At 51.2% G+C, this 21,955-nt stretch overlaps 3 protein-coding genes across 3 annotated transcripts in view; 2 read left to right on the top strand and 1 right to left on the bottom strand.

Annotated features, from left to right (window-relative positions):
* Nucleotides 1-9,079, bottom strand: part of ARHGAP1 (Rho GTPase activating protein 1) — a 30,598-nt gene extending 21,519 nt beyond the window's left edge. The window contains exons 1-3 of the mRNA XM_006896716.1: nucleotides 8,958-9,079; nucleotides 4,963-5,144; nucleotides 4,654-4,749 (exon numbers count right to left, since the gene is read on the bottom strand). Coding sequence (XP_006896778.1) covers nucleotides 4,654-4,749; nucleotides 4,963-5,095 — 229 coding nt within the window. The 5' untranslated portion in view covers nucleotides 5,096-5,144; nucleotides 8,958-9,079. The remainder of the gene's footprint in view (nucleotides 1-4,653; nucleotides 4,750-4,962; nucleotides 5,145-8,957) is intronic.
* A 382-nt stretch (nucleotides 9,080-9,461) lies between these two features.
* On the top strand, nucleotides 9,462-14,018 carry ZNF408 (zinc finger protein 408). The gene is made up of 6 exons (XM_006896715.1): nucleotides 9,462-9,510; nucleotides 9,821-10,089; nucleotides 11,096-11,157; nucleotides 11,533-11,783; nucleotides 11,875-11,881; nucleotides 12,500-14,018. Exons 1-6 carry the CDS (start codon nucleotides 9,462-9,464, stop codon nucleotides 14,016-14,018), a joined length of 2,157 nt encoding a protein of 718 aa, XP_006896777.1.
* Nucleotides 14,019-20,273: 6,255 nt separating this feature from the next.
* Nucleotides 20,274-21,955, top strand: part of F2 (coagulation factor II (thrombin)) — a 12,534-nt gene continuing 10,852 nt past the window's right edge. The window contains exons 1-3 of the mRNA XM_006896712.1: nucleotides 20,274-20,352; nucleotides 20,741-20,904; nucleotides 21,540-21,564. Of these exons, the coding sequence (XP_006896774.1) occupies nucleotides 20,274-20,352; nucleotides 20,741-20,904; nucleotides 21,540-21,564 (268 nt within the window). The remainder of the gene's footprint in view (nucleotides 20,353-20,740; nucleotides 20,905-21,539; nucleotides 21,565-21,955) is intronic.

Here is a 21,955-nt window from a genome sequence, read left to right as displayed (position 1 = left end):
TTTGAACCATGCAGTGTTACCCTGCTCTGTTCTGACGACTGCCTCTTGGTCCAAGGATAGGTTTCGCATTAGCATGATTAAATGTTCTGGGATTCCCATTCTTCTCAGAGTCAGCCAGAGTTTGTTATGATCCACACGGTCAAACGCCTTTGCATAATCAATGAAACACAGATAGACATTCTTCTGGTATTCCCTCCTTTCAGCTAAAATCCATCTAACATCAGCTACAATACCCCTAGTACCACGACCCCTTCTAAACCCAGCCTGGACTTCCCACAGTTCTCTATTTTAAAGCACAGATGAGTTTAGGGGGCAGGGAGTATAAGTCAATGAGAGAGAAACAGCCCTGCAGAAATAACCAGAATGTTGACACAATGTGAAGAATGTAGCCAGTGTTGCTGATTACGCTTCTTATAAACTGGGATTAAGTTTTGCTGTGCTATGTCCACTCCTCCAAAAATAAAAAGAATCCTAATTTTATTTTAATAAAAAAAGAAAAGCTTTGATCTCTATGATCCTTCTCTCTTGGTGAATGACATAGAGTCACTGTTTTCCCAAAGTACTCGCCAAGGCCTTGACCTTTTTCTCCATGGCTGGGGCAAGGCTCAAAGGAGGGGCTGAAAGAAGTTTCTGGAATGCAGGCAGGGTGGCTAGTCCCTGCAGGCTGCACAGTCTGGTGCCTTGCCCTGATTTAGCATCTTCTCCGCAACCATCTGACTACCACACCCAGGCCCCCTAACGCTCCCATTCAACCCAAACCACTGTCTGGCCTCTACTGGCCCTGATGGCTCATAGCCAGAGCACCCCAGGCATTTCGTGGGTTAGGATTTGAGTCCAAGGAGGACTGCTTTCAACAGCAGGTCTAATTTGGGGGATACAGTCTCACCTGGTCTCTCTCATGACCTAGACTTGATCCTGGCGTGCCAGGTGGGGGGTTCTGGGGCCATGTGCTACCTCTAATTCTCTTTCCAATGACTCTGATGAAAAAGGGCTCTCTGTCCAGCTGTGGGCAGGGACAGAGGTCAGATTGGCAAATCCCATCTCTTACAGAATCTATAGCCTCAGAAACCACTGGGAGCACTAGCGACAGTAGGACCGCCACCTTAAGCAAAGGAACTCCGGAAGGAGAGGGAATACAAAGAGAGGCATGGGAGCCCCCAAAGGCTTGTTTCCCTCTTTGTCCCCCCAGTATTAAGGCCTCCATTTCACAGGCCACAATGGCTGGCAGATCTGACGGCTCAGAGAGGGTGGAAACCTGGGCATTCACATGGCCCTGGAATTTAAAGATTTAGTAACTGGTTCAGCAGGCATTTGCGGGCAAAAGGTTAGTAGGGGTCTCTGGTTTCATCCCTCAGCCTGTCCATACAAAAAACAAGGAAACCTGCTGATACTCTTCTGACTCACAGCAGCGCTCCAGGGCAGAGCCGAACTGGCCCTAGCTTCCACAGCTGGAATCTGGAAGGAAGGAGAATGCCACATCTTTCTCTGTGGAGCCACTGGGGTCTTACAGCTGCTGACTTTTCAGTTAGCAGCTGAGTGTTTAAGTACTGTGACACCGGGGCTCCAGGGATGGCGGCCGCTCAACCACAGCCCCCTCAGGGGGCTTCCGGCAACCCACAATTCTACAAGGTTGAAAGAAAGATGGAGATTCTTCTGTGAGAGGAGGTCCAAACCTTTTGCCTTCTCAAGGTGGACTGTGGTCAGTTTCAGGACCCACTTAAATCGACTGTTAACTCCTTCAAGGAGATGATGTGTGTTCTGCCTCATGGAATCCCCAGTCCTGACTACAGAGGTTGTAGTTGTATAAATGCAGGCTGACCAAAGCTAGAACACAGGTGGTTGTGGGGATCACTAGGGGATTGAATGACAAGACTCCCAGAGAGGTGAAGAGACTAAAGGCAGTTTGAGAACTGAGCCCTTCCTTCCACTTAAGGGAGGAGAGTTCCACTGCCCAAGCTCTTAGGGGGCTAGGAGTTCCCCTGTGCCAATCATGCCGGGTTTAGGGCTGTTGTACATAGGGTTGCTAGGAGTGGCAGGCAACTTGATGGCCCATAACAACAACAACAACAGGAGTTCCCCAGGAGGCAGGGTGACACTGCTCCAGGAAGCACATGTCAAAAGGCCTGGTACTCCCCCTCGTCCTGGGGAGGTGGGAGAAGTTTGTGGGAGCAGTTTGTGGACAGCATCAGGAAGCCAAGCTGCCAGAGAGCCAGGCTTCTGCATTCCCCAGATACCAATCAGGAACCCTCCAGGGTGGCCTGGCTGTTAATCAGCAACAATACAGCTTCTCTGGCCGGCATTCTGGCCACGCCCACAGAGCAGAGCAGCACCTGGAGTAGGGCCTGGGACCCCGACAGCGCCATGCTTGCAGGAACCAAGTGTTGAATGGTCAGGTATTTTGTAAGCTGCTTCAATCGCCTTGATAGCCTGAATCTGGCCATGGCATAAATTGGAAAATGCTACAGTTACAGTAAGTGGTCATTTTTTTGTGTGTGTGTGGTGGTGGTTTCCAATTTTCAGAGACTGTTGTTAAACATTAACCAGCACATCACCGGGAAGAGCTCACTGAATCAAATCAGACCTTGGGGGATGGCAGCCAGTGCGAGCCAGGGAAGCAGGCTGCAGAAGAGCTGGGGGCAACCCTTCCTTCCAGCACAGGCTCCTTCTCTAGTTTCTAGTTCCAGAAAGCTGTCGCCGAGTCACCATGCTCCAATCAAGCAGGATGCCCCGCAGGCCCCTGAATCAGCATTCTGCACTCAGGCCTGAGGGGCCAGCACCCAGGCCAGACTGCTGCACACGGCCATGCCCAGGAGAAGATGGGGAGTGGACAAGGCCCTTCTGTCTCCCGCAGCTTATTTTGCTTTGGTCCCTGGGTGCATCCCCACTCGGCCTCCACCTTGTCCTAACAATTTCTCTCCTATGCATTCAGCTCCCAGATCTCACAAGCTCCCTGCTTTAATTAAGCTGGCCTCCACCAAGAAGCCTTCCTGATTAACAGTGTCCAAAGCTGCAGCCCAGAGTCCAAGCAAAAGAAAGCCTAGCTGGCACCTACCTGGCTGGGCCCCCTCAGGCTCATCACACCCTGGGGAAAACAGAAACACATTGTAGCCCTGCTTGAAGGGCCCAGGGAGGGCACCCAAAGGGTGCGACCCAGCCTCCCTAGTTCTGCCTTGTGGTATGACTTCACAGGGCAGTGTTAGGAAGGAGGTCCCACCACATCAGATGTTCCCCATGCCCAACCAGATCATCTGTGTAAGACTGAGGTAAGAAAGCGCTGGCTCTTAAGTGACCCTCCTGTGCTCATGTACACACACAATTCCCAGTGTGTGTGGGAGAAGCCAAGGCCAAGACCTGCCACCAAGACCAGGGCAGACAGCAGGGACACAGGTATGACCTAGACCAGGGCAGACAGCAGGGACACAGGTACAACCCAGACCAGGGCAGACACCAGAGACACAGGCACCATAGGAAACATCTTCAACAGTGGGATAAGTCTTCCAACTGCCCCACTTTCTTTAAGCTCAGAGACTGGGAGAGATAGTGCTCCCTACTGCTTCCTGTCCAATGCCTATAGACCCATATGTTCCAGTCCCATCTCTAGCACCCTACTCAGCTCCAGAGACCACAGCCCACCTGTCTCCCATTGCATTTCCTGCTGCCTCACAGAGTCAAGCTTCCACCCTCACCACTTAGAGCTGTGTGGCCCCACCAGCAAGGACAGACAGCCATCAGAGAAAAGGCAAAGGACCTGATGAGTTTCATTTTCCTCAACAATAGAGCCCAAAGGGTAAGAACTAGCTAACCATCAACATCTGAACCTATCATTCAGTCCAGTCCCTGCTCCTGGCTTAGGTGGGGTCCTGCCTCCTGAACAGGAGTGAGAGTCCACTGCGGCAGAGGCCCCTGAAGGAGCACTCCTGTGAGGACCCTAATGCTCCCTATTCACAGAAGGAAGATCTGCCTGCTGCAGACTTCCCCAGAGGTGGGTTTCCCAGGAAAGGCAGGCATCCTCCCTCCTCAGAACGTGAGGGGGTGAAAGAGCTGGTGACAGACCAAATGGGGAGGAGGCACTGAGGAAAAAAAAAGAATGACCAATTCTTGAGGACCACTTTATCCTGGCTCAAACCACACCCGAACATTCCCTCACTATCTCATTAATCCTCTCAGAGAGGAAGAAGCAGGTTCAGAGAGGTCAAGTGTCTAGTCCAAAGTCATTCAGCTGCTAAACAGCAGGGCTGAAATCAAACCTAAGGCTTTCAAAGCCATTAGACCACACTGCCTCCCTTATACCTGCCCTGTGGAGATGATGGACTCATAGGCCAGGACAGAGTTACAGAGGTGATCATAATCTAGTCTGTGACCTTACAGAACGCATGTGTCCTCAGAAGCATCAGGGCCAGGATTCACCCGCTCCCCACAACACGAGTGGCCACCAGCCCCCTCCCCACAGCACAAGCGGCTCCACCAGCCCCCTCTCCACAGCATGAGAGGCTCTACCAGCCCCCGCCCCACGAATAAGCGGCTCCACTAGCCCCTGCCCCACAACACGAATGGATCCACCAGCCCCCTCCCCACACATAAGCGGTTCGCCAGCCTCCTGCCCACAGTACTGCCTTCCCCAGGAGGAGAGGCTGCAATGCTCACTGTGCTCACCTGCCACCTCCACAATCTGGTGCCGGGCAATGTCGTAGTAAGGGTCGTCCCACTTCAGATGTGTGCTGGGTTCCGGGGAGCTGCATTTGGAATCATCTGAGGATCACAGAAAAATGACAGGTCAGTCCCAGGGGCTGAAGCAGTGTCCCTGAGACACTTATGCTGCTTGGCACTCCACCCCCAGAAAGCCTTATGTTTCTGCCCTGCCCCACCCTGGGGCTAGCCTGCTTGCATCCCTTCTGCCCTCCCAGAATCTCCTTTCAGCAGGAAGGGGGTCTCCCGTGGCCCCTAACATCTGGTGGTGCCCACCTGACTTGGGAAAGTCCGGCATCTCATCTGAGGGCCAGTTCTTCTCATCAATGGAGGCCAGCTTCAGCTGGTTCAGAGCCTGGCTGGTGTCATCTAAGGTCAGGTCATCCTGCAGATCTGAGAGTGGGTCCATGTCCAAGCCTGCCCCTCACAACCCGACCCTATAGAACCTGAAGAGACAACTGGACGAAAAAGCGGGAGATGGCAGGTCACTGACACCTTCCTTTCCCCTCCCACGACCTGCCCAGTCCAAATCTTCCTGCCCCCATCTGCTCTTCCCCAGGTTTCTCGATCTCCATTCCTCAACACTTCACATCCCTGCCAAGTGCTCCATGCAGCCATGGGTTCTCCTGGCTTCACAGTGCAGGCATACTGCCAGGAAAGGCAGCTGGGCCAGAGGATGGCACAGCTCAGCGCCTCCCTCAGGTCCTCCAGCTGGACAGAGGAGAGCTGTGCCAGGGCCTGCCTTGCCCACCAACCACCTGGCTCTGCCATGTGGCCCCAGCTGCAGAGGGTAGACGTTCACATCCTTCTCCCTCAGGGTCCTGCAGACCAGCTGCTTCCTGGGATCCCACAGTGACAGGGACAGATATGTTGCAAGAATCTAGGGAACACAGGAATGCTCCTGACCCCACGTCAGCTGTAACACTGGCTACTTCATCTTCCATCCCTGTGCAGCAGCAGAGAAGGTAGCCACAGACCACAAGGACCCAGAAAAAAAAGGTTATGGCTGAGAGGCCAAGGAGGAATTCCTTTGACATCAACCAGCAACAGGCGATCGAATTTGCCTATCAGTCAGAGCAATCTGCTGGGCCCCAGGGGCACCCAAGTCAAGGTCAACAGAGTGCCCTACGGGTTGGGGAGCACAGATGGGAAAGAGAGAGGCCTCCAAGTGCTGAGATCCACAAAAAAAGGACATCAGCTGCACTCAGCAGGAAGGAAGAAGTGCTGTCTCTGAGGATGTGGCTGCATGCAGCCCCAGGGCAGACACCTATAGTCCTCAGCACAAATAGGAAGCAAATTCTATCCCGAGGGAGGGGAGTTTCCATTCAGCTCACTCAGTCCAACCTCTGACAAGAGGCTGCTTCAAGGGTGGCTGCATTCTTGGAGCTCAGAAAAGGGACATATATGGTCAGAGAATTAGCAAGACAGATAAGACGACGCTGGGGGCGGGTGGAGAGAAGAGGGAGAGAGAACTGCCATTGGAGATCCAGACCCTGAACACCTCAGGGCTCTGAGGCTACGTGACAACCTCCAGCAAGCATCACAGCTGAAGTTTCTGGATGGCACCAGCTCACTGTGCCTAGCAACAACCACCCTGTTTCCAGGGCAACCACATTGATTCAGTGGGAAAAACTTAAGCTCTCCAGCCAAAAGCAAGGGGAAAAAATCACCCTTTTTCTCCTCTTTTTCCCTGGCTTTAAGGACCCAGGTGATGTCGTGCTTCAGGTATTTGGCTGCAAACCAAAAGGTCAGTGGTTGAGACAGACTGACCCGCCACTCCAAGGCAGAAAAATGAAGAAGCTGTCCGGTTATGTAAAGATTAAGAGCCTACCCTGTGGCAGTTCTCTGTCCTACTGCCTGCCTCACTATGGGTTGGAATTGACTCATCAGTAGTGGTGTTTTGGCTTCCCCAGTCTTTTCCAGAGGCTGGTGGTACAGTGAGTTAACAAAAGGTTAACAGTTTGAATACATTAGCTACTCCATGGGAGGAAATGAGGCAATCTGCCTCTATTGAAATTTATGGCCTTGGAAACCTGCTGGAGGATTATCAAGATTCACATCTTGACATCAATGGGTTGGTTTGGATATGCACTCATCCACTATCTTTGCTTCTCTCACAAATTAAGACTCCTTCCTTAAACAAAAGGAAGATGACCTACTTGCACTTGAGGTCTATTTCTTTCTCTCAGTGAGGACTGTTGTGCCTCTCACCCCTAAAACCATTCTCTAACCCACCAATGGGGGGGCTCTAGTGGCCTAATGGTAAGGAGCTGTGCTATCAACCCAAAGGCATTAAGTTCAAATCCACCAGCTGCTCTGTGGAAGAAAGATGGGCCATCTTTACTGCTTCTGAAAACCTGCTAGAGGGTCAGCTATGGGTCGGTTCTAACTCAATGCTACTAAAACGCATAATACAACCTTCCAATGCAGTGAATCCTCAGTATTAGGGAATCCTCCCTTGATCTATCTACACTACACATTTTTCACCTGAATTCAAGCAGGAGGCTGCAAGGGCATCTCCCTGAACAGGGCCCCAAGCTGGGTAACAGGGACAAAATCCAGCTCAAAGCAATCCCTTGAGATCTGAGCCTTCTCCCCATCTGTCCCTTTTGTTTTGTCACTGCTCAAGTACCAGATGCTTCTTCAGCCCGCCCACCTGCCTTTCCAGAGAAACCTTTCTCCATAGAGTAGGTGCCTGAAATGATGGGAGAAGCCTGGATGAGGTATACAGAGAACTGACTTAAGAGTTCTGCCTAAGCCACTGAGTTTCAAAGACATGAGGCAAGCCTTTTTCCTTGCTGGCCCTCAATTTCCTCATCTCTGAAAGCCAAAGCTCCTCCCAGAAATACAATTCTCCAGTTTTAAAATACTTGGGCTGAAGTGAACAACAGGATTAGAAGGAGCAGCTGGGAACCGAGCATGTGTGAGGGAGGGAGAAAAGCAGCTGAACTTGTACTCAGCCCCGCCTCCACTCTGTCCTTCCGACATACCCACTCTCAACTAGAACCTCCTTTTCCAGTATAGCTAGTCACAACTGTTCCACCTCCTCATCAGACTGGCTGCTTTCACCATCCTCCAACCCTGAGCCCCTTCAGGAGAAGAGTTAGAGAAGCCAAAGCTGGTAATGTCTAACAGAGTGGTGCATCAGAAGTGCTCTGGTTTCCTAAGACCCCAGCCACACACAAGGCTCTGCACCAAAGTGGGACAAGTACACACAACTCTAGAGGATAAACCATCAACTTTTAAAAATTTCTGACAAGACTTTTCAGTTTGTAGGTTTCTGCCTATGGGGGGAAAAAAAACAAAAACCAGCACATACATGAAATCTTGCACGCAATTTTGAGGGTCACAGAACCTTTGAGAACTACAATATAAGAACGCCTGCTTTGTTCAGAATATCACTAAGCACACAGTTAATACTCAATGATACCTGTTGAATGACTGAATATACCTGCTTCCTAAATAGGACAGGGAATCTGCATAGGAAAAATAGCCTCTAAGACACCAGGAAATGGACAAACTGTTCTCTCAACTTCACAACAAAACAGGAAAGAACTTACGAATTTTCACTTTACAGTTTCAAAAGAGTGAGAACAAGAAAAAAGTAATTGCTGACAACCATCGGCGTCAAGCTTTTATGGCTCATTGATGTGATTCTCAAGGTTCTCATAGGAAAACACAGGCATAAAAGGGCAAACAAATAGAGCATCTCCCATAAGCTCTTCTGTTCACTACAGATAGCAACTTGACATGGGATTCTAGGGCAGTGGAGAGAAGGCACCTGCTGACAGGGGAGGGGCGATGCAGCTTGCAAACTGCAAAAACCCGAATCCCACCTCAATACGACAACAATCACATTTCCACAGAACTTCAGGGTTTACAAATCTCAGAATGGCTGTAATTATTCTGTTTCACTGATAAAGAAATTGAAAGTGTGGCCTAATAAATAGCAGGGCTGGCCACTTCCCCCAAATCTCTTCTTAGTGCTTGGCCAGATCAGAACGAGATTTCCTCCTCCCACTGGCTTGCTTAAGGACAATGATCAGGCCTTGGGAGGGCTGGAGGAAGACTGTGAACGGGAAGAAGTCTCACTGCAGACCCGAGTTGGGCAGCGGGAAGGACAAGCCCCAGGCCCAATGCTCTCCCTAGAACTCCCTTTTCAGATCTGCTAGAATTCTCCCCATTCCGATCCCATCCTTTCAGATGACCATGGCCAGCTTCGTCCCTTCCCCCACCCCCGCCCAAGGAGACCACCGCGCCCTGCAGCTCACCACGCTCGGGAACTGCTCCCTCTGCCACGCCTGTCAAAGCTCAGCAAACATCCGGCTCCGCGTAGAAATGGGAACCGCCCCCTCCCCGGCTCTCCAGACCTTGCCCCGCAACCACTTCCGCCACACCTCCAAACCACTTCCGGTTCCTCAGAGCCCGCTCTGAAGACGGCCTTCCCAGGAGCCACGCCCACTTCCTGTAGGTGCTGGGCTCGGACTGCGACATAACTGTCCGAGTCGTCTCGCCCAGCAAGAGACGAAGGAAAAAAGTAGTTCCGCTTTCCCGAACACTCGAATCTGTGGTTTATCTCCGGAATCTTACATTCACACTGTCCTCAGACGGAGTTCAGCCTCAAATATACTCCCATGCTCCTGGTCCTGGCCGACAGGGAGATCTGACTCTTGAGAGTCTTTGTTGAGGGAGAAATTTGGAAATTAATGTCTGTTTCCGGGAGGAACTGAGAAGACGATGCTTACATCCGTTGGCATGAGGATGGCTGACCCGGGATGGAGGAGGCGGAGAAGCTTCTCTTGAAAGGAAAGAGGTTGCACTTGGGTGAGTGGCCTGCAATGTCTTCAACCCTCAGCCCTAGCCTGGCTACCCCTAATGCCCTTTGGTCAACTCTCTTTCCCGGTCCCTTCTCTTCCCGATCCCGGAATCCTTCCTCGGAGACCCCCAAAGCCCCGGAGTCCTCTTAAAAATCCCTGAAACCCTTGACGCCCTTTTAAGGCTCCTCCTTAGCCCCACAGATCCCTGACTCCTCGCGGCTAGGAAGCCTGGCGATTACCTTCTCCTGCCTCACGCCTTCTTGGAGTGACAGCACCTCCCCCTTGGCCTCCCCCTCTGCCTTCTTGTCTGCCTGCAGTCCCTGAGCCGGACCCCGAGTCAGGATGGAACCCTTCCGAAGAAGGCTGCCCTCAGGGCTGCAAGAACTTCCCGCTGCAGCCCGACAGAGCCGTGCACGTCCTGAGGAACCTCCCCCGGGGCTTGGCCCTTGGCCCCTCCCTCGCCGGAGAGCAGAGCTTGGGGGTCTGGTGTGTCGGGGAAGCTTTGCTGCCAGGCCTGCATTGGGGGCCGCTGGAGGAAAACGCTGCCCCTGAGAAGAGCGAGCAGGTGGAAGCCCGGCAGGAGGAGGTACAGGAGCACCTTCTTACTGTGATTGAAAACTTGGGGCCGCTCATTTGTTTCTGGACAGCGCTCTGGGACGTGGAAGAGAATCTCCCAGACAAGACAGACAGACAAGATGATTTTAGTTCTTTTTCTTTAGGACGGCCTCATCGCCCTGAGTAGTGTTTTAAACAGGATTAGCTTAGTGTGAGCAATGGCAGCAAAGGTTTTTGGAAAGGACAAGACGTGGGTCTCATACCAGCCTTATCACTTCCTTTAATTCATGTCATTTAAATGTCATGCTTCACTTAACTCATCTGTAAATAAAGGGGCATAATGGCTATCTCAAAATTATTTTGGAGGCTAGAGAAGATAAACAGACCCCTGGTGGCCGTAATAGTTGAGGAGTCATGGTTGCCTTCAAAACGGTTGGCATTTGGGATCGATCCAGGGCCTCTGAGGGAGGAGGACTTGGCAGTCTGCTACCATAATGATTATTGTGTGCTTGGAGTTGGAACTGATCCAAAGCTGACCCTCCAGCGGCTTTTCAGAGGCATTAAAATATCACAGGAAGAGATTGTTCATCATTCTGTGGAGCAGCAGGTGGATTCGAACAGCATGCCTTTGGAGTTACAGTGCAGCCCCCAGATTTCCTACTATAATGATTACAAACTAGCAAATCCCATGAGACACTTCTACTCTGTCACATATGGTCCCTATCAGTAGAAAGAGAAAATCGGTGTTCTCCTTGCTACTGTTTTTGTTTTGTTACTGGAAAGCAGTAGCTCGTTCAGTTTAGTAATTCCGCACACCCTGGGGAAGAGATGAAGGCACAGGTTTTAGTCTTCACTAATGAGGAGTCAGACAGCACAGCCCCATAGAGACAAAACCAGTGGGAGAGGCCCCTGACCTTGCATGGGCTTGCCCTCTGAACCCACCCAGGAGAGGTTCCATCCAGCTGCTTTAACTTTTTATTTTCCTACCTTGGTTCCTGCTAACACATTTGAGAAGGATATTGGTTGGTTTCTTTCAGGACCTGCCACTAGACTCCTGGCGAGACATCTTTGCCTGTGAGCTGAGTTCAAGCTGGAGCAGGTAAGCTATAAGTAGTAAAGGGCATTTGTTGGAGGTTTTCTGTTGTGACATGAGAAACCCTGATGGCTTGGTGGTTAAAGTGCTTAGCTGCTAATAAAGAAATTTCAGCCTACCAGCTACCTGTGAGAAAGCACTGACAGACCATTTCTGCAAAGCTGTACATCCCTGAAAGCTTCACTATGTCCAACAGGGTCACGATGAATCAGAATGGACTCAATAGCAGTGGGTTTATTCCTTTATTGTGATTTGAGGTGTGGCCTAAGTCGGGCTGTAGTTCTCCCTCTGGGGGGTTGCTCAGGGCTTGGCTGGCTGGAAGCTGAGGTGGTCAGGGAAGGCCACTTAAAGAGAGTTTCCAGCCCTTGCTCTGCTTTGCAGTTTGGTGCAGCAGGGCAGACAGGAGAGTGAGGGAAACGTGGCCCCGGTGTGGATCAACAAGAGGCTCCACCTGCAGGTGTATCGGGCCGTGTTGCCAGGCTTCGAGCTACTGCTGTGGCCCCAGCCTGCCTCCAAGGACCTGAGGCCCGTGCAGCCCAACTCGGAGGAGGAGGAGGCAGCTGTGACTGTGGTGACGGAAGTGGAGTCTGCTGTGAGGCAGGAAGGGGACTCCCCAGGGGACGACACCACAGGTATGTGTTGAGCACTGGCTCCTCCAAATTATCACCAGTACAATCCATAAGGGAGACAGAGCCACATTGATGGCTTATCCTGGTAGGGGAGAACCTTGCAGAGTTTAGGGAGCCTTTCTGAGAGCAAGGGCAAAGTTGGGATATTTATTGAGAACTTGAAGTCTGGGTTAAGACGGGTCTGGCAGTGCAGGACTGGAAAAGGTCCAGACATAATTTAACCTTGCTGAACAGAGGAAGGCTAGGATTTTTAGGCAAAAGATTCAAAGAGTCTTGGGACATAAACTGTCATTTGAGGTTTTCTGCTGGAAGAGGGACTGCACTGTAAGATTATCTGTAACTCCTGTCTTCCTAAGCAAGTTTCTGGAATGCTAAGGTCATTTGATGAAGACAGTAAACTGTTTACTAAATTTGCATTCTCTTAAGTGTTTTCCTCAGGGGAGGAGGGAGTTTTTTAATCTCTCAGAGGAGCTGAGCAAGGCAGGTCTTAACTCAGGTCCTGAGGGAAAATGAGGCGACCTTTATGATGCCCTTACTCCAGGAATTAAGCAGTTGACTGGGACGCTGTGGTTTCTGAAACTGGACATGAAGAGGGAGAGTGTGTGTGTGGGTCATACTTCAGAGAAGAGATTTCTATCGTTGTCCCCGCTAAAGTTTCAGGACTGGGTAGAAGTGTTTTCTGCTCCCAAACTCCACTAACCCCAAAACCCCACTTGCCTTGCAGATCTTGGTCACCCCAGACTCCAGGTGAAGAGTCCAGTGAGCCCTGGCCTTCAGCCCGAAGCGCAGGACCCCTTTTCCATGGGTAGCCCACCACTCAACCCCTTGCATGATAGCAGTGTGGACGAAGAGGACCCAGCCGAGATACAGACGCCACCTGAGCCTCCTAGCAGCCCAGCTGTCCAGCAGGGCTCAGAGAGCAGCGAAAGCAGTCCTTACTCTTCTTCCAGGGACAGCCAGCTCGATGGCCATGTGACCAAGAAGTTCTGTAGCCCCAGGAATCAGTGTCCGCTCAAGGCGCAGACCTCAGAGCCCCAGGACCAGCAGGCCGACATACCTCTGCACCCTGACTTGCGCGCAACCTCTCAGAGCCCCCCTGTTCTGGCTGGCAGCTCCTCAAAGCAGGGACGGCGGTACCCTTGTGGGGAGTGTGGCAAGGCGTTTCTGCAGCTGTGCCATCTCAAGAAGCACGCGTTTGTGCACAAAGGCCACAAGCCTTTCCTTTGCACCGAGTGTGGCAAGAGCTACAGCTCAGAGGAGAGCTTCAAGGCCCACATGCTGGGCCACCGCGGCGTGCGGCCCTTCCCCTGCCCACAGTGTGACAAGGCCTATGGCACCCGACGGGACCTCAAAGAGCACCAGGTGGTCCACTCTGGCGCCCGGCCCTTTGCCTGTGACCAGTGTGGCAAAGCCTTTGCCCGCCGGACCTCCCTGCGACTGCATCGCAAGACCCACCAGATGCCAGCTGCCCCTGCCCTGTGCCCCTGCCCTGTGTGCGGGCGGCTGCTGGCCAACCAGGGCTCCTTGCGGAACCACATGCGGCTCCACACAGGGGAGAAGCCCTTCCTGTGTCCACACTGTGGCCGGGCCTTCCGCCAGCGGGGCAACCTGCGCGGACACTTGCGGCTGCATACAGGGGAGCGCCCCTACCGCTGCCCACACTGCGCCGAAGCCTTCCCCCAGCTGCCGGAGCTGCGGCGGCACCTCATCTCCCACACCGGGGAGGCCCACCTCTGCCCCGTGTGTGGGAAGGCCCTCCGAGACCCCCACACGCTGCGTGCCCACGAGCGCCTCCACTCGGGGGAACGGCCCTTCGTGTGTCCACAGTGTGACCGTGCTTACACCCTGGCCACCAAGCTGCGGGAACACCTCAAATCACACCTGGCTGACAAGCCCTACCGCTGCCCCACCTGTGGCATGGGCTACACCCTGCTGCAGAGCCTCAAGCGGCACCAGCTCAGTCATGAGCCCAAGGGGCCCTCCGGGCCACCTTCGGGGCTGCCTGCTGCTCCTGAAGCCACCGTGGTGCTACTGAAGACTGAGTCCCGCCTGCTGGACACACCTGGCGAGCGGGCAGCCTCCCCAGCCAGAGACATCATTGAGGTCACCATCTCTGAGAGCCAGGACAAGTGCCTTGTGCCAGAAGAGCCAGGCGCCCCCCACAGCCTGATGGTCATCCATAAAGACATGGGCTTCGGAGCCTGGGCGGAAGTGGTGGAGGTAGAGACGGGCACCTAACACCCGCCGTCCCCCAGGGCTCACAATATAAAGACCTCTCTTACCACCTGCCGAGTGTTTGCATCTTCTTTCCATCTGAGTTGCTTAATAGAGAGTCAGCTGTGAGAAGCAGATTGATGGCCTCGCTTCCCAAGTCCCAGGGTGACACAAATGTTCAGCAACTAATTACAGAATTGGTAGTTTGATCTCATCCCGAGGTGCTAGGCCTGGGGAAAAAAAGTCACAACCTTAGGGAGCTGTGGTAGTCTTGTGGCAAGAAACTGTGCTGCAATCCTAAGGGTGCATGGTTCGAATCCACCAGATGCTCTGCTGGGGAAGGAGGGGCAGTCTACCCCTGTGCCAGTCAGATCCAATTCAGCGGTACACAACAAGGAAAAAAGTGTCACAGCCTTGAAAATCCAATGACACATTCCCGCTGTGCACATGCTGGCTAATAGATTGTTGTTGTTATTGTGTACCATCAAGTTGGAACTGACCCATAGCTGATCCTCTGGCAGATTTTCAGAAGCAGTTAGGAGCTTGCCCATCCTCCTCCCGTAGGGCAGCCGGTAGAGGTCACCGGATGTCTTCCCACACTACAGGGTAAGACCACTTCTGAATTAGAACGCTTTCTTGATATCTCATAGAACACAGGTTCCAGGAACACCACAGGTGCTTGTTCTTACAACACATTGCTGAGTGAGGGACTGAGGCGATCAGGTAGCTGGCACTGCCCCTGCCCAGCCCAGGTGCCTACAGCTGTGTAGGCACACCCACCATACTCCTTCAGAAAACAGTTCTTTTTTAAACCAACTTGAAGTGACTTTTGAGAGTTGAAAAGCCTAAGCCTGAATTAGCTCCTGGCTCTCAGATGTGCCTTGTCGCATCTAATCCTAGGCTCATGGTTATTTTTTGGTGGCCTTTCTCACCCCCTAAGTACTCTGAATTGGACATGAAGTGCAATCAGAGTGCTCCTTGGAAGCGAGGATGGCCTCACATACAGTGGGCATCAGAAAGGACCAGTCCCTGGAAAAGGACAGTGCTTGGAAAAGTAGGTCAGTGAAAGAGAGGGACACTGCCAAGGAGGTGAATTGCTGCTGTGGGCTTTACAGCAGAGACTGAGGGCACAGAATCGGATGGGTTCAGTCTTGTGTGCCTGGGCCCCATAAATCAGAGCTGACTTGCCAGCACCTAACAACAGGGCTTTGGGGAAGCAGGGGGGTGACAGACTGGGAGGTGGTGAGGGCCAGAGCTGGATTTGTCTTCACACTGACCTCAGGGCAGCCCTGCTCAGAGAAAGGGTGATGGTTGGCCTCTGTTCTGTGTCTTCTGTGGGCCCATCCTGCACATGGTGCTGGGACACAACCAAGACAAGACAAAGGCGGTGTGCTGTAGAGAGTCCATTTCTCTGGGAGCTGCTGTCCACAAGGACAGCAATCACTAAACAGTGTGGTGGTTCATTTGCCCTGGGGCATCAAGGAAGGTGCCCTTGAGGAAGTGCTAATAAACGGGCCTTCTGTGCGCCAGGGTGCTCTGGTGGTGCAGTCTGCAGGGAGGTGCACTGCTAACTCAGAGGCCACGTCCAGAGGCTCTGGGAGAAGATGCACAATCTCTTAGGTACTTGTTGCCTTGGAATTGCAGTAGAGGATTGGCTATGAAGCAGTTATGCTTAGACAGCAACGAGGTTGTTTGTTTTGGTTGTGTTGTTTAACTATGGGCCATGCTTTACATGACTATGTAATCCTCAGTTATAGATGAGGACCTCAAGTCAGTAGCTCTTCTTTTTTCTTTTTCTTCGAGCAAGTTCCCATTGTCTTCTAGCTCGCTGATGTTCCATATCTTCTGTTCTGCTTTTTTGTCCCTCCAGCATGTTGGAAAATTCTGCCCTTCCAGTCTTAATATTCTGTATCCCATGTTAATGCATTTAGGTTGTTTCTAGTACTGTGGTGGTTGTACCCTCTTAACCTGTGCACTCAGCTGCCTCTCGTGCCAGCAGAGACTTGGATGAGTAGGTGTGAGGCGGGGAAGGTACATCTGAGGGGCTAAGAAGTGGCTTGAGTGGTGTTGAGAATGAGTGGGAAAAAGACACAGGAGTGGGGTCATGCAGGGCCTGGGGCCGTGAGCTTGGACCTCATCCTAAGATGCTGAGGAGTTCTGAAGGGTTTGGAGTAAGTGTTTGAAAAGATGTTGGCACTTGTGTTTGAAAAGATCCCTGGCTTGGGAGAGCAAGGGTAATTGTAGGGGAATCAATTTGGTTGCTGAGTGACACGGGATAGAGTGGGAGCAGTGGCAGTGGCAAGAAATGAGATCACTCACCCAACAAATCCTTACTGAGCCCCTCCAGCGTGCCCGGCACTGTTCTCGTTGCCTGGGAGACAGTGGTGCTAAAGTGTTTGCTCTTGTAGAGCTTACCGTTCAAGTGGAGGAAGACAGACAATAAACATGTCAGATGATGAAGAGTGATTCAGGGGAAGGGCTCTGATGAGAGTGTGCTTCTACCGGAGGGGGTCAGGGAAGGCCTCTAGCAGTGACCTAGACAATGGGAAAAGTGAACCAGGGTGCAGGCCAGAGGAAGAGCTGGATTCTTCGCAGAGGCCCCAGGAAGGACAGAGACCTTGTGCATTTGGGCAAGGTACAGAATGAGCCAGAGTGTAGAAGGAGGTGGAGGTGGGCCCATGGAGACCCTCCTCCCCATGGTGGTCAGTTCTCTGGGAGGTAGAAGTGATGAGATCCAGGGAGAGAGAGGGGGGTGGGGAAAGGGGGTAAAGAGAGCTGACTTCTGATTCCCAGACAGAGCTGAACGAGGTAGGTGATGTTAGGGTGGGGCCGAGGGCAGTTAGGGTTTTGGGTTTGAATCTTTGAATGGTGTATCAAGGGAGATTTCAAGCAAGTCATAGGAAGTAGTTAAAACCTATGGAGAAAAAGTGTGTTCAAGGGAGAGTCATGGGAGTCAGTGTCAGGGAGGGGGTCACTGAAGCTGTGAAGTGTGAGTAGTTCCAAAGAGGGGAGTCCCAGGACCATGTGCTGAGACAGACAACTCTACAGGTTCAGCGAGAGGAGGAAGACCTGTCAAATCTTCATCCAGGGGAGTAGAAATATCTGTGATGTTTGAATCACAGAAGCTCCTGGGAGTTTCAAGAAAGAGGAAGTGGTCGATACTGTCCGTTAACCAAAAAAAAAGTTTAAAACCAACACTTTCAAGTCTTTTCTGACTCATAGCAACTCTGGGACAGAGTAGAGCTGCCTTCTAGAACAGGATTTCCAAAGCTGTGACTCTTCACAGAAGCAGACTGCGCCAGCTTTCCTCCAAGGAGTGACTGGTGAGTTCAAACCACTAATCCTCCCTCTGGTTAGCTGCAGGATGCTGTAGCCGCTGTGCTGTCTCCTTGACTGTTGATGGGATTGAGATTTGTAGAAGCCACTGTGAGCCAAGTGAGAGCCGTGGAAAGCCAGATCAGTTTGCTTTAAGGAGAAATGGAAGCCAGAGAGGAAGGAAGAACATATTTCACTTTGTCCTGAGAATGTCTTGCAAAATGGGTATTGTAATCTCTTGCAGATGAGATACTAAGGTTGAGTGACAGTAACAAACATGCCAAGACTACGTAACTAGTAAAGGGAGAAGCCAGATTCAAGTCTGGGTGGGTTTCTGACTTCTTTACAGCACTTGATCTTAATGTCATAAGCAGCGCCATGTCTCCCAGTTTGCAGGTGACATTAACCCAGCTGTCCAGCAAAGTGTAATTAAGGGACTGTCTAAGAGGAAAGAGCAGCAGAAAATGGTGACAATCTGTAGAGACAAATGCCAAATCCTCCAAAGTCTGAAAAAAGAGTTGGTGACATGAGTTTCTAGCCGGTCAGAGCTGTTTCTTGATGTCTCTGGAAGACCCTGTTCTTTTGCAGCTTCTGCCAAAGCTTAGGTGACAGCTTGGCAGTGTGTGCCCAGTAATAATAGGCACCAGCACTTACTACTTAACATGGAACTCTGCCTACCTACCCCTGTAGCCCTTCAGCAGAAGATGTGCATGTAAGTGTGTGTGTGTGTGTGTGTGTGTGTGTGTGTGTGTGTGTCTGTCTGTCTGTCTGTCTGTCTGTCAGCCTGCCCTCTCTCACCATCCTCTCCCCTGGCCTCTTCTCCCTCCCAGGTTCAGTCAGTACTGGCCCAAGCTGATTATAAAAGACAGGAGGACATCCAAGGATCACCTATCTTGGGGCAGGAAGGATGAAACTATTTCTTTGTCCGATTCTCAGGAGCACTACTTTCTTTCTTAGTTAATATTTAATTTTTTTAAATAAATCAATGGTTTGAGAACATTTTAGCGTTTTGCACAGACACACACAAAGTAGACTCATTATCATTAATAGAAAATAGAAATTAAAATTACTGCAAGTCATGCCTATTTGTCTTATCAGAATTTTTAATATTACATGAGCAGACAATATAGAGTGTAGATGAAGACATGAAGCATCTAGAACTCTCAAATGTTGGTGGGAGAGTAAATTTGTACAACTCCTCAGGAAAAACATATCTATGTAAGCAGAATATTAAGACCTAGCAAGTCTATTCTTGAGTATATACCCAATAAAAGTAAGTGCATATAAACACAAAAAGACTTGTAGAAGTATATCCATAGTGTGGATACTTTTACTATTCATAGAAGTTCAAAACTGGTAATTAATCCAAATGTCCATCAAGAGGTAAATGGATAAAATTTAAAGTATCTCATGAATGAAGGAATGAACCACTTATCTACACGTAAATGGATCTGAGACTCAATGGGAAAAGGCTAGCTACAACAAGCCAATTCTATAGGTTTCTATTTACATGAAGTTCAAATACAACAAAACTTCTTTATGGTGACAGTGGTTAGGATGGTAGTTATGTTAGGGGGTACCAGTGGAGAGACGACATGAAGGAACACACACAATCTAGGAGCTTCAGCCACCCAGGAATTAGCTGATTTGTGAGAGTCTGGCCCCAGGACTCCACCAGCCCTCTTGTCAGCTCAGGGTATACGTGACCACAGTCCAGACCCAAGCAGCGAGGACGGAAGGACAGACAAGGGTGCTTCCCTGCGTATCTGCTCTTTGTCCTTCTGTCCTAGTTAGATCCAGGACCAATATTTACCCTGCAGATGGCAAACAGGAGAGGGGGGAGGAACCAGGACTGAGCTGGGCCCAGGGGCAGCAGCCACTCTAGCCTTAGGCCAAGAAAGACAGAAAGACAAAGAGGGAGGGGCCCTGCCACGGAGATCCAGGGATTTGGGCTGGCCTAAGGACAGCAGGTCCAGGATAGGCAGGTCCTGGAAGATGAGTTAAAAAGCCCTGGGCTTTCTCCTCCTCCCAGGTAACTAACTGCCCACAGACACATGTCCATAGCACCTAGTAGGAAAAAAGAAATGTGGCTGCAACACTAGGGCCAACATTGACTATCTGTCTCTAGCTTGGGCTCAGGTGTGTCAGGAATGACAAGGATGGCGCAGGGTAGAACAGAGTTCATCACTGTCGTTCATAGAGTCACTATGAGTTGTACGTGATTCGATGGCACCTAACACCAACAGCTCTTCTTGGGATAGGCGAGACCGCCTGCATCTGGCCATATCTTGACCACACCCTGGTCCTTTTTCTTGTATCTGCCTGTTGTGATTCCATAAACCTCCCCATTGATTTATATACATATACCAATTATTGCCAAAAATCATGTCTGTTCAAGTTAGTTCTGCCTCACAGCTGTCCATATGTGTCAGCATAGAATTTGCTTCATGGGGTTTTTAATGGTCTTTCAAAAGTAGATTGACAGATCTTTCTTCCTGGGAACTGCTTGGTGGATTTGAACCACTGACCTTCCTAATAGAAGCCAAGTGTAAATGGTTTGCATCACCCAGGGACCTTTACATTTATAGATTCTAGTACTATTCCCATTTTACAGATCAGAACACTGAGATACATAGAGATGAAAGCAGTCATTACAGTATGAAGGACTGGAAGGAGCCTCAGGAAGAGCTTGAGGCCCTCCCCACAGGCCTCAGTGGGGAAGGGACTGGGGGACAGTGGTTACACAGATCTTTCCTTTGTGTTCCTCCCAGACTGTCCATCTCTGGTCCCAGGAAGACCTGTCCCACCGGATGGCGGGGGTGGGCAGGCAGGACTATCCATCTGCTTGTCTTACAGCCCTGACCTAGTGACCTCTCCTTTTGGGCCAATTTCTACATGCTGCTAGTTCAACATTAACCTAGAGAGGCCAGGACGAGCTTTCAGAGTCCCCAGCGCTGACACACTATGGTGCACGTCCGAGGCCCGTGGCTGCCTGGCTGCCTGGCCCTGGCTGTCCTGGTCAGCCTTGTGCACAGCCAGAATGGTAAGGGGAATGGTGTTTGGTGGCTGGAAGACTGGGCAGGGCCATGGTTGGGGTCTCTTGGCTTAACAGAGAACACAGGGCTGGTCACGTGTGTGTGTGTGTGTGTGTGTGTGTGTGTGTGTGTGTGTGTGTGTGTGTGTCCCTGGGGTTCTCGGACCAAAGTATACAACTTTGGGACCCCCTTGGATCCTCATGACTGGGGGTTTTTCCCTTGCAATTTTGGCAATGGGCTGGTGGTGGCCAGTGAGAAGCGGGGAGCTGATGGGCCCTGTTTGGCTGCCTTCCGGATTCTGTTGCCATCCCAGGCACCCTTCTGGAAGGCAGCATGGCGGGCAGGGCTTAGTCCCTGGCTCTCTGAGGCCCCTGGCCCTTGACCCTCCTACTGCAGTGTTCCTGGCCCCTCAGCAAGCCCTGTCACTGCTCAGCCGGGTCCGCCGTGCCAACAGTGGCTTCCTGGAGGAACTGCGCAAAGGTAACCTGGAGCGGGAGTGCATAGAGGAGGTGTGCGACTATGAGGAGGCATTCGAGGTGCTGGAGTCTGCTGTTGACACGGTGAGGGAGCCGGCTTCCTTGGAGGGGGGTGTCTGACCCCAGGGCCACAAATGAGTTGAGGGAGGCACATCATAAGTTGAGTGAGTTAACTCACGTTCAACTCTAAGAAGCTGACTTATGTTCAGTTCTGAGCTCCATTTCACTGGGCTGATAAGGTGATCAGCCTCAGCCTTTAACCCAAACCCAACCCATTGCTGTTGAGACCCTTTTGACTCAACGCAACCCTGTAGGATTTCCACCACTGTCCAATTTATGGAAACTGACCAGCATATCTTTCCCAGTTCCTGGGGAGCCCTGAAGCCCTGCGCTTAGGCGTTATATGTCTGGAACTCTGACGCTTTTCCTTTCCTCGACAGTCAGCACCACTGTCCTCCCACCTACCCCAGCCCAGGAGACCCCTTCTCAGTCATGGTGAGGGATGAAGACTCCCCTTCCCTCAAATACTCTTCTCTTTAATGAACTCGACTTTCGGAAACAAAAGTAGGAAGCTCTTCACAGACCTTCCCAGAGTGTGGCTTCTTGGAAGCTGAGGGAGGGAAAAGGAACTTTCAGACCTGAGTGTGTTAGAACAAATATAATTAATAATAATAAGAAGAAGTCTCGGGCTCCTCCTCATAGCAGTCGTTGTTTTTCAGGAAATGTTCTGGGTCAAGTACAAAGGTAAGCACTGACGGGGTTTATTCCCATAGGGAAGCCTGGGAACCCCAGCTAGAGAATGTTTTACCTCTCAGAAATTACTGCTCATCCATCTACCCATTCATCCATCTCTCCACTTACTCATCCATCATTTCACCCACCATCCACTTACACATCCATCCATCTGTCCACCCACACACTCATCCATCCATCCATCTATGCATCCATCATCCATTCATCTGCCCATCAATCCATCCATCCATCCATCCATCCTTCATCCATCCATCCACCCATCCACCCATCCATCCACACATCCATCATCCGTCCATCATCCATCCATCCATCCACACATCCATCATCCATCCATCCATCCACCCACACACTCATCCATCCATCCATCCATCCATCCACCCAC

This window comes from Elephantulus edwardii, unplaced genomic scaffold (assembly GCF_000299155.1).
Source record: "Elephantulus edwardii isolate Elephantulus edwardi_28Jun2011 unplaced genomic scaffold, EleEdw1.0 scaffold00189, whole genome shotgun sequence".
Taxonomy (NCBI): domain Eukaryota; kingdom Metazoa; phylum Chordata; class Mammalia; order Macroscelidea; family Macroscelididae; genus Elephantulus; species Elephantulus edwardii.
The sequence above is the reverse complement of the archived record's forward strand: the minus strand, read 5'-3'. Positions and strand labels throughout refer to the sequence as shown.

What these genes read in the sequence shown, in the direction of transcription:
- ZNF408 (XM_006896715.1), top strand. Translation starts at nt 9,462, where the DNA reads ATGGAGGAGGCGGAGAAGCTTCTCTTGAAAGGAAAGAGGTTGCACTTG. An exon ending in AGGAAAGAGGTTGCACTTGG is followed by an intron (nt 9,511 to 9,820) that starts GTGAGTGGCCTG and finishes GTCTGCCTGCAG; the next exon opens with TCCCTGAGCCGGACCCCGAG. An exon ending in CTGAGTTCAAGCTGGAGCAG is followed by an intron (nt 11,158 to 11,532) that starts GTAAGCTATAAG and finishes TCTGCTTTGCAG; the next exon opens with TTTGGTGCAGCAGGGCAGAC.